The sequence below is a fragment of the Drosophila guanche genome, unplaced genomic scaffold (genome assembly GCF_900245975.1).
Source record: "Drosophila guanche unplaced genomic scaffold, DGUA_6, whole genome shotgun sequence".
Classification (NCBI taxonomy): domain Eukaryota; kingdom Metazoa; phylum Arthropoda; class Insecta; order Diptera; family Drosophilidae; genus Drosophila; species Drosophila guanche.
Genome location: NW_022995747.1, coordinates 3137621 through 3150409, shown reverse-complemented (window position 1 = coordinate 3150409; position 12789 = coordinate 3137621). Strand labels below are relative to the sequence as shown.

General features: G+C 48.3%; 1 protein-coding gene across 4 annotated transcripts in view; it reads left to right on the top strand.

Annotated features, from left to right (window-relative positions):
* LOC117582815 (neural cell adhesion molecule 1) overlaps positions 1-12789 on the top strand; it is a 64225-nt gene that overhangs the window by 37196 nt on the left and 14240 nt on the right. For all 4 annotated transcript variants that reach the window (XM_034270854.1, XM_034270850.1, XM_034270853.1 and 1 more), the window contains exons 3-13: positions 1489-1621; positions 2810-3024; positions 3114-3224; positions 3425-3637; positions 3699-3868; positions 5072-5207; positions 6586-6722; positions 8686-8824; positions 10586-10734; positions 11668-11818; positions 12482-12711. In XM_034270854.1, the coding sequence (XP_034126745.1) occupies positions 1489-1621; positions 2810-3024; positions 3114-3224; positions 3425-3637; positions 3699-3868; positions 5072-5207; positions 6586-6722; positions 8686-8824; positions 10586-10734; positions 11668-11818; positions 12482-12711 (1784 nt within the window). The remainder of the gene's footprint in view (positions 1-1488; positions 1622-2809; positions 3025-3113; positions 3225-3424; positions 3638-3698; positions 3869-5071; positions 5208-6585; positions 6723-8685; positions 8825-10585; positions 10735-11667; positions 11819-12481; positions 12712-12789) is intronic.

Here is a 12789-nt window from a genome sequence, read left to right as displayed (position 1 = left end):
CTCTCTCTCTATGTTGGAATTGTGTGGCACACTGCCATTTGCCTAGCATATCCTGTTCCATTCATAAGGATTTACGGCTAGGTGTCGTCTTCTCGCACGGCCACATATTTGCTCTGCTTGCCGTAAGCCAAAGCGTTGACAAATTGCAGCAGCACCACCAGCAGCAGCAGCAGCAGCAGCAGCGCCGGAAGCATCGCAATGTTTGCCATTTTGCTCAAGTTGTCAACGCGAGTGCACGCCGGAAAGTATGCAACGCAATATAACAAATGGCTTGCGGCTTTGTGGGGAAACGAACACAGCTTAGAGGCAGAAGCAAAGGCAGTGCCAGAGAGTCCAAAGAGCGAAAGTTTTTAGCAAAATTTCAATAATTTGCTAATACTTTTTGCAGCTTATGCGGCTGCACACATTCGAGTTTTGTCCATAATCCTGCCCAGAACTCTCATCGGAGCGGACACTCCACTCCACTCCACTCCACACCACTGTTGTGTTTTTTTGTTGTGTGTCGAAAACATTTGAACATCAAAGTGCCACGACAACGACGGCAGCACAACAAAAAGCAAAAAATGCCTTTTAAAATTGTTTGCGAAATGAAAGCATTGCCGGAACACTGCTGAATGGAATGGGATAGAAGTTTGGTGGTAACCCGCTTAAAATTCAAAGCTGAGTGGATTGAGTGGCGCGTTCGTCGAAACTTAAATTGCATTATACAGAGCGGCAAAATATTGCATGGAATATATTTAAGAGGACTTTAAGGCTGAGGGCCACAGCACCCAACAGAGATGATAACTAAATGGGCAGCCCCCAGAAGACAGCACATTATTGTTTGCCATGGGACTTGCCGCTCGGCAAGGCCGTGGCCGTGCACAGAAGGCAGAAATAAAAGAAGCCGTTCAGGCGGAAACAATGTGGAAATTTTACAGGTTGCTCTGTCAAATAAAATAACACAAAACACGGCGCATGGCGCACGTCTCCACGGTACACAACAAAATTCACCAGAAATCATTTTTCACACAAAAAAAAGGCAGAACAAAATACACAGAAATAACTGAAGGAGGAGGAACCAAAAAAGAAACATCAAATTCAACAACGGCAAACGACGCTGGTGACGACAACCAACCGGCAACCGGAAGCAGGCCACAACGACAAGAACCATTTTTGTTGGAGTGTGGGCGGTGGAGTTTGGGTTGCCTGTGGGTGGGCTTTACTGGGATGCCATTCTCCATGCCATGAATCGCGGGCGGAAGCTTTGTGTTAAAATAACAAACAATCAGCCGAATCATGCAGGAAGTGCAAATAATAAATAAATATATCGCGCAGAGAGATATTTCTGCCTCAATATCAACCTGGCTGGCAGCTTCGATTGCTTTTTTACATTCAAGCAAACCAACTCAAGCCACCCAATCAGCGTTCCCTTCTTCTCTTGATCTGCCAATATATATATATATATATAAATAACACTAAACTTTCATCTTTTGCCATCTTTTGCAGTACCCGCCCGATTGGTCTGGGCCGCTCTGGGCAAGACTGTGGAGCTGCCCTGCGACCTGACACCACCCACGCCCCAGGACTCGGTGAAGCTGCTGCTTTGGTTCAAGGACACCACCGGCATACCATTGTACAGGTGAGTTGGAGAACTAGTTGTGTTTAGCTGCAGGGGAAAAAAGGGGTCAGAGTGGTTCGCTATCATCCTCTGCCTGAGCCTGCCAGACAGCCATCCATCAAAAAGCGTAAAATAATCGTCAACATCCCTTTTCTTACACTTTACGTGTGAGTTTTTTTCTGGCTCTCTCTCTCTCTCTCGCTCTCTCTGTTGCGCTCCTGCGCGTTTTTGGCTTATTTCCGGCAGCTGCCAGCACCACATGTGTGTGTGTGTGAGTGTGTGCTTGTACCTCTTCTGTGTGCGTGCGAATGTTTTCGGGGCAAAGGATGCGCCCCGTCATAATCCACTTTGTTATAATAAATGTAAAGCACATCCGATTACAGCTGTCGTTGCTAAAGTGTAGCAAATTTTCACGCATACACGCATCGGCCACGCCCCCCACACACCACTCCCCACTCAGGGGCTCATGGGTGGAGTGGCATACGGATTTTTATAAATTTGCGCTGATAAATTTTCAATATAAATTGTGGCGAGTACGGACGGTGTGTCCTGCATGCCAAGTAGCAAGTGCTAGCGAATGCCTTCGACTTTGCGTGCCACAGCCCCGGGAACACTCATTAGCAGTGTTTGGCACAGGGTGCACTGCACAGGATCTATGTCAGAGCCGTGCACGTGAAGTAAAGTGAAGTGACCGGCACTCGATAATCATAAACAGAGTGCAGTGCAGCAGCAACGGCAGGGCCAACATCAGTGGCCTCTGAAATAAACAGAGTAATTTGCTAAAACAGCACCAATTACTGCAATTTACGCAAAGCTGCCAAAGTCGCAACGTGGCACGAAGCAGCAGTGCCAGAGGGGCACCAGCGCCCGAGGTACTCCCAGTAGCGCCCTAAACTGCACACAGACAAACGAACAAACACTCGAGTTGGGAGTCGACTACTGCCAGGATGATGGCTCCTGGCCCATGGCTCATGGTGTGCAAATTGAGCGTCATTTTTTATGAACGTAAATTATGCCAGAGAGAGAGAGAGAGCAGAGAGAGCAGAGAGAGAAGCAGCAAATGATGGTTGGGAGAAAGGTGCCGCAACTTATGCTACCCCTGCATATGTTTATTTATGACATCTAATAATCGCTACATGCCCCGCCCTTCCACTTAAACACACGACTACAAACATATGATTTTGCTTTCCTTTTTGTTTTCGCACACAGCCTGGACTCGCGTGGCGGAAATGTGAAATTGGCTCCGCATGCGGCCATAGCTAGCGATCTGGGGCAGCGTCTCTTCTTCAGCATCGGCGATAATCCCAAGGATTCCCGCCTGCAGATAAACGACGTTAAGCCCGAGGATGGTGGCGTCTACCGCTGCCGCATTGATTTCTTCAACTCGCCAACGCGCAACTTCAGGCACAACCTGACCCTAGTGGGTGAGTACCGCCAATCAATTCATGGCACTCTTCCTGTGCCAAATTGATTTTCCCCAACTCAACCCTCAACCCTTTCCCATCATTTGCAGTGCCGCCCGAGGAGCCGCGCATCTTCGATGCTCAGGGCAAGGAGATAACACAGCTGGCGGGGCCTTTCCGCGAGGGCTACGAGCTCTTTCTTTGCTGCCAAGTGAGGGGAGGTAAGTACGCGCCTACAGGCTGCACCGCTCTTTGTGTGTGTGTGGTTTGACCCACTTAACCAGCTCTGAAGTGTGCATTATTTGCTCTCTCCACCAAAGAGAGGCCCAACGGCAGCTGATTGCCAGCAGCCCGCATTCGCGAGTGTCACTCATAATGCAATGTACTCATGTGTCTTTTCTCTATTCCCCCCTCTTTGCAGGTCGTCCTCCGCCCAAGGTTACCTGGTGGCGCGACGACACCGAGCTAATCGGCACCAGCCACACCTCCGTGGAGGAGGGTGCCACCGTGATGGTTAATCAGCTGCTGATTGGCACCACCACCCGCGACTTTTACGGCGCACGCATCGAGTGTCGTGCCCAAGGCACACGACTGGTGGATCCCGTCCGCAAGGATGTCACCGCGCAGGTTCACTGTGAGTTTCGGTAAAAGGAACTACGGAAAAGACATAAGTCTTATATTTCTTTCTCTTAAAGTAAAACCCGTTCGCGTGAAGATTGTCACACCCAATGATCTGCTCACTGCCGGCCATCCTATGCCCATTCGCTGCGAATCCTGGGGCTCGTATCCGGCGGCCAAGATTGCCTGGCTGCTGGACGGCGAGCCCATACGAAATGCCGAGGTTACGGTGCACAGCGACAAGGAGGTAAGTACAGCCGCATGGTGTGTAGGCCACATGTCACATGCCAGTGTCCCAGTCTTAGTGCTTGCTAAATTGGCCCAAATGATCTGGCAATATTGGGAGTAGGGTAAAAGAAAGTTTGCAACTTTGCAGCGTTTGACATTTGATAGTTGGCCGCAGTGCTGCAAACACTTACACTTCCAGACACACAGCAGAGAGAATCTCGAGTAACTGGTGGGGCAAGTACGCTTAATAGCATCAGAGGCAGCGGCGGCGGCAGCAACCACAAGAGCCACACAGGCGACCACTGGGTGACCCTAAAAGCAAGGGCAAACTTTTGCAGCAGCCGCAGAGAGACACACAAAGAGAGGGAGAAGTTGGCTGGCTTCTTTGATGAACTGCACTACACAGAAAGTTGGCTCCAAGCTGCACAAATTTGCACTCCACGAAGGGACATTGACTCGTACTAATGTGCGAATTTTTACTTGAAATTTATGTGCAAATACCCAAACTATTTGTTTTCGAGGATGGGCCCAATTTTTAGCAGTTCTGGTACGCATTTATCAGTTTTGCACGCAACACGAGTCTCAGCTTGTGGCAGCCATTAGTGCGCCACTGCAAGTGCCTTTTTCGGGCTTCTAATTATGCCATGTAAATGGATAGAGACACATCGAAGCTGGGGGTTTTGGGTTGGGGCTGCCAAACGTCCCCAAACATTAGTCAACTCGTGCATAACCGATTCTTGGTGGTGCCACACACAGACACATGGAGAAGTCGAGCCGAGCTCCATCTATATGTCCATGTACTGCACTGTCCTGCACTGTCCTGCCCTGCCCTGTCCTTTCCTGTCCTATCTCTGGCTCCAGCTTCGATTGTTGCCAAAACGATGCCTGACTCTGCTCTGGCTCTGCCTCTGCCTCTCTGCTGTCGTAACTTAATACCTCGTTGGGGTTCATGGGCTGCCACTGCCACTGACTCTGCCCTGCTGCTGATGCACAAGGAGCGACTCTCTCTCTTTCGGCTTAGCTCCAAACTGGACTCATTATTTTTGAAAACCGAGCACTGGAATGCAAGTGGAGAATCCACAGAATCCAAAGAGAACGAAACGAAGCACCTCCTAGGACACACAAACATTTAAAGGACCCATTTTTTGGGACAATTTTTATCTTTAATTTGGAGTTATTTTCAGTCAATAATATTTGCATTTCCCCATTACATTTTTTGCAGGATGGCAACATCACGACTAGCATTCTGACACTGAAGGTAACGTCGGAGAATGACAACGCCGAGCTGACGTGTCGCGCCACGAATCCTTGGTTCTCCGGTGGCGCCATCGAGGATAAGCGTATCATACGTGTGGCATGTAAGTAGACTGCACCTCATATATAGATTTGATGCGCTTCCTGCGCCCCGACAGGTGAACTGGTGGCTGGTGGAAGCTGCCTGCCTTGCCTGCCTTCAATTATGTCCACAAAGCAGGCACAGGAGGAGTCCAGAGTCTGCTTTGTAACAGCACCTGACTGTGGACTTGTGGACTTTGAGGCCATGGCCAGTGCAGGGCCAACGATCAGCTTTGGTGTATCCTTTACACAAACGGCCCAAGGCTTAGTCAGCCTCTCTGCCACCCTCTCCCTCTCTCCGTGTCTGTGTGAAAGCACTCTCCTTGGAGGAAAGTCCAATTAGAAGCATATTAGGGCCAGAGCCAACATAATTTTATTAGGGGAAAAGGAGCCAGAGCTCGAGCTCGAGCTGGAGCTGGAGCTGAAGCTGAGGCCAAGCCGCTTCGGGGCCATGTCCCATCCACCTGTTGGTGGCCCAATGCCATGCCATCATACCATCATCTTTCCCGCTAAGCTGCTTATAAAATGCAGTCGAGTCCTGGTCCTGACGCCCTGTCGTCGTCGTCGTCTTCGACTTGCCTTGATTAAATTTTCACTGTTATGTTTCTATTGCTCATTTTTTGTTGCCTGGCCTCCATAATATTTGCAACATCCGCTTCCGGCTTCCGTTTCACATTATTCCAAGCTTCTCTGCTGCTGCTCCTTTGGCCGTGTAGAGAGTGAGCATGATGACTGCTCTCTCTCTCTCTCTCTTTTCGTATTACCTGCACTCAAATCAGGCCGGAACCGACCTCGTCATCTCCAGCCGACTTCATTTGGGTTTTCGTTTTGTGCGGCTTTTTAATAATTCACCATAAAAGTCAGCAATTTTTTTGTACATCTTCTTCCGCCCACACCCCATCGCCATTGACATTTGCTCCCCAAAAACTTAAGACGAGAGAATGGTAGCCATAGTTTTGTCCATCCCCCAGTCTACTCATTCCTCTGTCCATGGGGACTGCTTGGGGCCAAGTGGCGCCGACAGTCTCCGACGCGTATTAGATTTTTACAACCGTAACTAATAGTCCCATTTGGCGTGTGGTCAGAGGCCGTGTAGCGGCGGCAGTGGGCTGAGGCCCAAAGGATGTACAAAAGGAGAGGCGAGTCCGAGGCTCCACCCTGCTTGCCAGCTGGAGTTAAGTACATTACGCAATGCTGTCTGGATCGGACATAACTGAGATTGAGGGAGGGCAATGGGCAAGGGCTCGGGCTTGGGCTTGGGCTTGGGCGACTGTGTACCGAGTTCACCTCATGAGCCATTCCGGTTTATTATTTTGACTTTTATTCAGCAATTTGTAGCGCTCATTAAGTTGGATGCCCGCACTTACTTATCCACTCCGCCAATCCTCTTTCTCTTTACAGATCCACCCACTGTGTCGGTGCACTTGGCCAACGAGGATCCCAGTCGAGTGGTGACGCGCGCCGAGGGCCAGAATGTCACGTTCAAATGCCGTGCGGATGCCAGGCCTCCGGTTACCAGCTACTCGTGGTTCAAGAATGTAAGTACTGCCATGTGGCTCTGCGAATCTGTACCCCATCTCTCCCCCTGCCACCATCTAACGACCAACAGCTGACGTGTATCAGCAGACACTTTTCTTTTTCATTTTTTCTCTTTTTGGGTAAATTTTATTATCAATTTTCGGGGCTGTGCTGGCCCCGAGGCATCCGCATTTCTGTGGCATCATAAGCAGACACTTTTGCGGTTTAATTTCATCTGCCAAGACGGCTGCTGCCACATCGAGCTTTAAGACCTGCCACGAGTTTCACGTGGGGTGCGACTCGAATGTGGCTGGCCAACAAATGTTGCGCTCATTTTTCAAATGTCTTATAATTGGCTCATGATGTCCATTGAAGTCCATTCGTGTCGCAAATTATTTAACTATTAATCATGCGACAAATAAACCGAAAGAGATTGAGATTGCCACAATCGCTTGCTCAGACGAAGGCGGACAAAGGACATTGGACATTCCTTTGTGGGTTTGTGGGCTTTGACTTTTGTCTTGGGTTTTTTTTATTATTAAACCGCATGATTCTGACATCCTTTGACAGTTTTGTCCACATGGTCACATCATCATTTTTCATAACTAGCGAAAACCATAAAACCCAAGCTCATATTTCGTCTTTCCTTGGTTTTATTTTTACTTTTGCTTTTCCTTTTTCATTTTTCATTTTTCTTTTCTTATGTTGCTGCCACCCACGTTCTCTTGTGGGGCATTTAACAAATTGCCAAAATCGTTTTGGCAGTGGACGGCCACAAGAAAACTTCTCTTCTCTTTTGCAGAATTTTGGGACACTTTGATTTTTGATTTTAATTTCTTTTTTTTCCTTTTTTCCTGCTTGCCATTAATAGGCAGAAAGAATTATATGAGAAACGAAGCGCCAAATGTGCACAAAAAAAGTTGTGCGAAACTTTGTCACTTCTGCGAGGAGTTCCTCGACGACAGTTGGATCCTCCACATAGATTTTTCTTATCGGCTTCGGGCTTCGGTCCCCAAACTTTTCACTTGGTCATCGTTAAAGTTTTGCCCAGCTGCACAAAGTGGTCTTAAAATTAATAATACAAAGAGGAGAGAGAATGCCATAAAGAAATTAAATAAAACGACACACTGAGCTTTCTTACGTGACAAAATGGTTCGTTGGACAAGGGCCACTGGCAATGCAATTACGGAACTCCATCAGGCAGCCTTTAATGAATTTTGCAAATAATCAAATGATGCAGCATGGCCAATTTGTGGCGTATCCATAACGCGACATGCAACAGGACGTGCCGCACTCGATGCTGCTGTCGGAGAGGAGAGATGCGTGGGCGTCGGCATGTTGCATGCTTCATGCTTCATGCTGCATGCTGCATCCTACTTAAGCCATTTAAATTGCATTATTATTATGAATTAATTAAATTCGTGTGCAAATGTCAACCGGCGTTCTGCAACTAAATATTTAATCGAATTATTTCGAGAGCCGAGCAGCATTAATGGAGGGAGCAGAAGTTTGCATCCGCCAGGAATCAATGGAATCACATCACTTGTCGGCATCAATTTCCATTAAAATGCTTTGCAAACTCGTGTCCGGTCGCGCCGAATGCCAAATGACAAATGCCGAAAACACACACACACACACACACGCACACACATGCGGCATTAATTTGATTTAATAAATTCGTTTAAACCCTGCGCGCCCACTAAGTGACCGCATTAGGCCAGGCCAACCGCCGCTGTTGTCCTACTGGCAAGCGAGAGCATAGCAATCGGGCTCCATTGCGGTTGGCCAGTTTAGTGTTGCAAGTGGGTGTGTGGGTGTGGCGGACAATGCAGCTGAAATACCGCAATTTGTGGCAACAGGAAAGCATTTCTTTTCAATGCATTCTATGCCATGGATCAATGTGGATTTGCAAGGCACTCACAATGCAAACTCATAATAATATTCTTGTTCACAACTCTCACTCTCTCTTTCTCTCTTTTGCAGGGCATGCGTATGTCGGGCGAGAGCACGGACATAATGCACTTGACGCAGCTGGAGCGGGAGAGTGCGGGTGCATATGCGTGTGGGGCCACCAACACGGAGGGCGAGACGCGCAGCTCCAGCCTGACGCTGAGATTGCAGTGTAAGTAGAGCACTTCTTCAGCACACACACAGAGAGAGAGAGAGAGAGAGATATCCATCCAATAAGATGGAAAAGCAACATGATGAAATAACATGGCGCAGGCCGGAAGCGGAAGTTACACAGAATAAAATCAACTTGCAGCCAGAGCGCAAATAAAAAGTTACCCAACTTTCCTCGGCAGAGCAGAACAGGATGGGGAAATTGCTCAGAAATGATGCATGACCAACTCCATTTGTGTATCTGTCTATGTCTCTCTCTCTCTATGTGCCGTTGCGCTGTTTACAATTGTTGAAATTTTTGTGCTGCTGCTGATGCTGCTGCCGCCGCTGGCCTAAAAGCAACCGCCATTGATTTACTGACTAAAAGTTTTGACTATAAATCCAGCACGCAATTTTTACTCGGCCAACTTGTTCATAAACTCCTTGCCTCGGGGGAGCATAGCCTTTGGCTATTTGCTGCTGTGATTAATGTGGATATCTTAAACCCTCGGTACAAGCGATTTGCTTGCATAAATCCAGAGAAACCTTTACCATCGATGCACGAGTACGAGTAGGTTCATTCAGCTTACACAATGTGAGCCTTAAATACAAAGAACATGACATGAAATCGCACAAAAGAGAACACGAGAACGTCTTGCTCCGCCCACTCCTGTGTGGGGTTTAGTATTCATGCATTCATTCATTCATTCATTCATTCATCGAAGGGAAGATTGTAAGGAGTTTGGCGTAGCCTTTGTTGCCTTGCCTGTCCCAACGTGGGCTTCAACCTTCATTGTGTTGTCAACTTACAGCAATAACAGCAACAAAAAATATAGTACCCCACAGAACCGAACCGAACCGAACAAACTGAAATGCATTTCCACCCACTCCATAAGCTATACGACAGTTTAAGTAGTTTATATTTGAAATTATGAAAGTTTCTAGTTTCCGTTGCTGCCAGAAAAGGCAAGAGATGGAGAGAGGGAGTGTGGGAGAGAGAGAGTCTTTGCATTGAGTTTTTGGCTTAAGGTAACTTTTCTCCACATTTGCACACAGGCACACACACACACACACACAAGCAACAAGTACACTCACACACACAAACACACACACACTGAGTGGAGATGCAGACAGGGGACTTAGACACTGACAGATGGCTTAAGTATTCGACGCTGAAATGCAGTTGACTTGAGATAAAGAAACGTAGTAATAGAGCTTCAAATGCTTATCTGCCACGGCGTGACTTCCATTTTAAAAGCGGCTTTCAGCGCCGAACGAACTGGGAAAATATTCAAGCACACAGACACAAAATGCCTGGGGCCACTGTGTGCCATTGCTGCTGCTGCTGCTTCCGCATATCTGCCCTCATTTCCAGCGAGAAGTGAAAGTAAAAGCAAAGGCAGGAGTATCTCTTTTTGCTCCAATACCACCTGCCTGCTTACCCGCTAAGCAGCAACAGCAGCCAGCTCGAACTCCCCACAGCTCGTGAAACGGAAACATGTTAATTACTATGCTCAAGGCTATGTAGCTATGTAGCTGCCTCCCCTCGACTTTCCCCATCGAGGATTCACATTCTCTTCTCTCTTGATTCATATTTTTGTGTGTATTTTTGCGGCACCCAACCCATCCCGAGCGGGAGAGACTGTTTGCACTGCGAGGGGTTGTGGCACAACAAATTTCAAATGGAAACTTTTTGCCTGCCAAACAACTGGAGAGTGAAGCTTACTCACATACATTTTCTCGTTTATTTATGATGTTTCTCTTTATCTCTCTCACTTTGCAGTCTCTCCACGCTGTAAGCCTGGCACTGAGCAAACATCCATTGGAGCCATCAACATGCACTCGATACAGGTCAAATGCGAGGTGGATGCCGATCCACCGGACTCGGTTCGATTCAGCTGGACATACAACAACACCCGCAACGTGTCCCCGGTAAGTCTCTTACCACCACAAGGGCAAAAGGTAACCCAGTCTCGAACAAAACTTATTGTGCCTGTAATTATGCCTGGAAACGTGCTGTAAGTCGAGTACTCGGACTCTGGTTGTCGCAATTACCGCCAGGGACTAGTACTGAAGCCGGAACCATGTTCGAAGTCGGTCCACAACCCCAAGTATTAGCAAAACTTGTGCTAAATACTCGTACTCGAGGGTTTGTCTGGGATTTTCGTTCGACATTTGCTCGTTCATTCATTCGTTCGGTCGTTCGGTCGTTCGTTCGTTCGCTGCCTGCCCAGGACCAAGCGGGAATCGGAATCGTGCACTGTACGTGACTGAATTAAAATTTAATCAAAATGTATAAATTTGTGCAGTCCCAAGCGGGGGACAAACACAGCACACAGGCACAGGCACAGACACAGCACACCTCTCTCTCCCTCGTTCGAGTACGAGTAAATTTAAAATGCAAACCGTTTAGGTGTAAAGCACAAGGACTGAATGCAGGGACTGCATATTTGGCAGGAAGGCAAATAGATGGTAGCGGGAGGTAGCGGGAGACCCAATCTGAATTGCTGACCAAACGAACCGATAGACATGCATATGCGACTGGGACAGCTGTGCCCAATAAATAAAGTAATTCATTTAGCCGCAAAAGTTATTTGAAAATCTGCACGAAAATCCATAGAGCCACAGGATGACTTATCCAGTCTCCAACTCGTTCCGTTTGCTTAGCAATAAAAACTTATTTGCCTTCAAATATTTATGCTCGCCTGCCTCCGTGCGCTTTTGGGTTCGAGAACTGCACATAAGTCCTTCGCCTACCTCCCACCCATGAGAATGAAAGCTAAGACGAGTCGGAGAGCACTCTAATCCTTTGGCTTTGGTGCCTTTTCTCTTCTCTTCCCTTCCCATCCCTTCTCACCCTTGCAGGTGCTCAACTCGAGGATACAATCGAATGGACTGGCCAGCACGGTGACGTATCTGCCGCAAACCGACTCCGAGTTAATAACGCTTGCCTGCTGGGCCAGCAATGCGGTGGGACGCCAGACTACGCCCTGTCTGGTGCACATTCTCCCTGCAAGTAAGTAGAGGAAGTTGTTGCCAGAAGATGCCGCCCGGCATTTACCTCCATCTTCACCGCAATTTAAACAAGACGCCAGCCACCAGCCACCAGCCACCACCAAGATTGCTCTGTATGTTTAGGTGTTAGTTGGTGTTGGTGTTGGTGTTGGCCTGCCGGTGTCTGTATCCGTGTCTGTGTCCGTATCCGTGTCGGTCTGAGTCTATCTCTTATGCACACATAAGGATCTACTTACATAATTGGCGAGTGTATGTGCCGAGTGGTAGGGAGGGGTGCCACTGCCCCCCAGCTGGTGCTCTGACTTGGCCAAAATGTTGCCAAATAATCGTCGGGCTGGCGGACTCCCTGCTATTATGGGGGAGTAGTAGTAGTAGTAGTAGCAGATACCACGACGATGCCAAGACTATATACCGAATCTGGCTGTTATTAATGCAAACTGAGGGCGTGGCACTGCATCGGTAACTGCCGCCTGTGCGCGTACTATTTGGAGCCAAAGTGCCGTTTAAAGCCACCAAAAGCAAAAGCAAATGCAAAATTGTGGGAGCTGCTCTTAAATGTAATTAAGGGTCTGCGGGCCCATTAAGCCACGGCTTCACCATGACTATGACTAACTGCTATCTATGCTGTCTCTCTCTCTCTGTCTTTCCTCCTCCTACTCTGTAGATACTCCGGAGGCACCAAAGGCCTGCGAATTGCGCAACGACACCATTCTGGAGGTGGTCTGTGTGGCTGGCAGCGACGGCGGACTCTCGCAATACTTCATGCTCGAAGTTGTGGGCGGAGATCTGCTGTACTCGAGCGACTCGGGTGCGACGGGCCCCAGCCAGGGACGTGGACAGTTTGGCGAGGCCATTGGCCTGGGCGACAATGAGATATCCACGCTGAACGATCAGGTGAGTGCCTCCCCCCCAATCGAGTTATCCAAAGTTGATAAGTTCTCTCGTAACGAACATAACAGGAATGCAAAATTG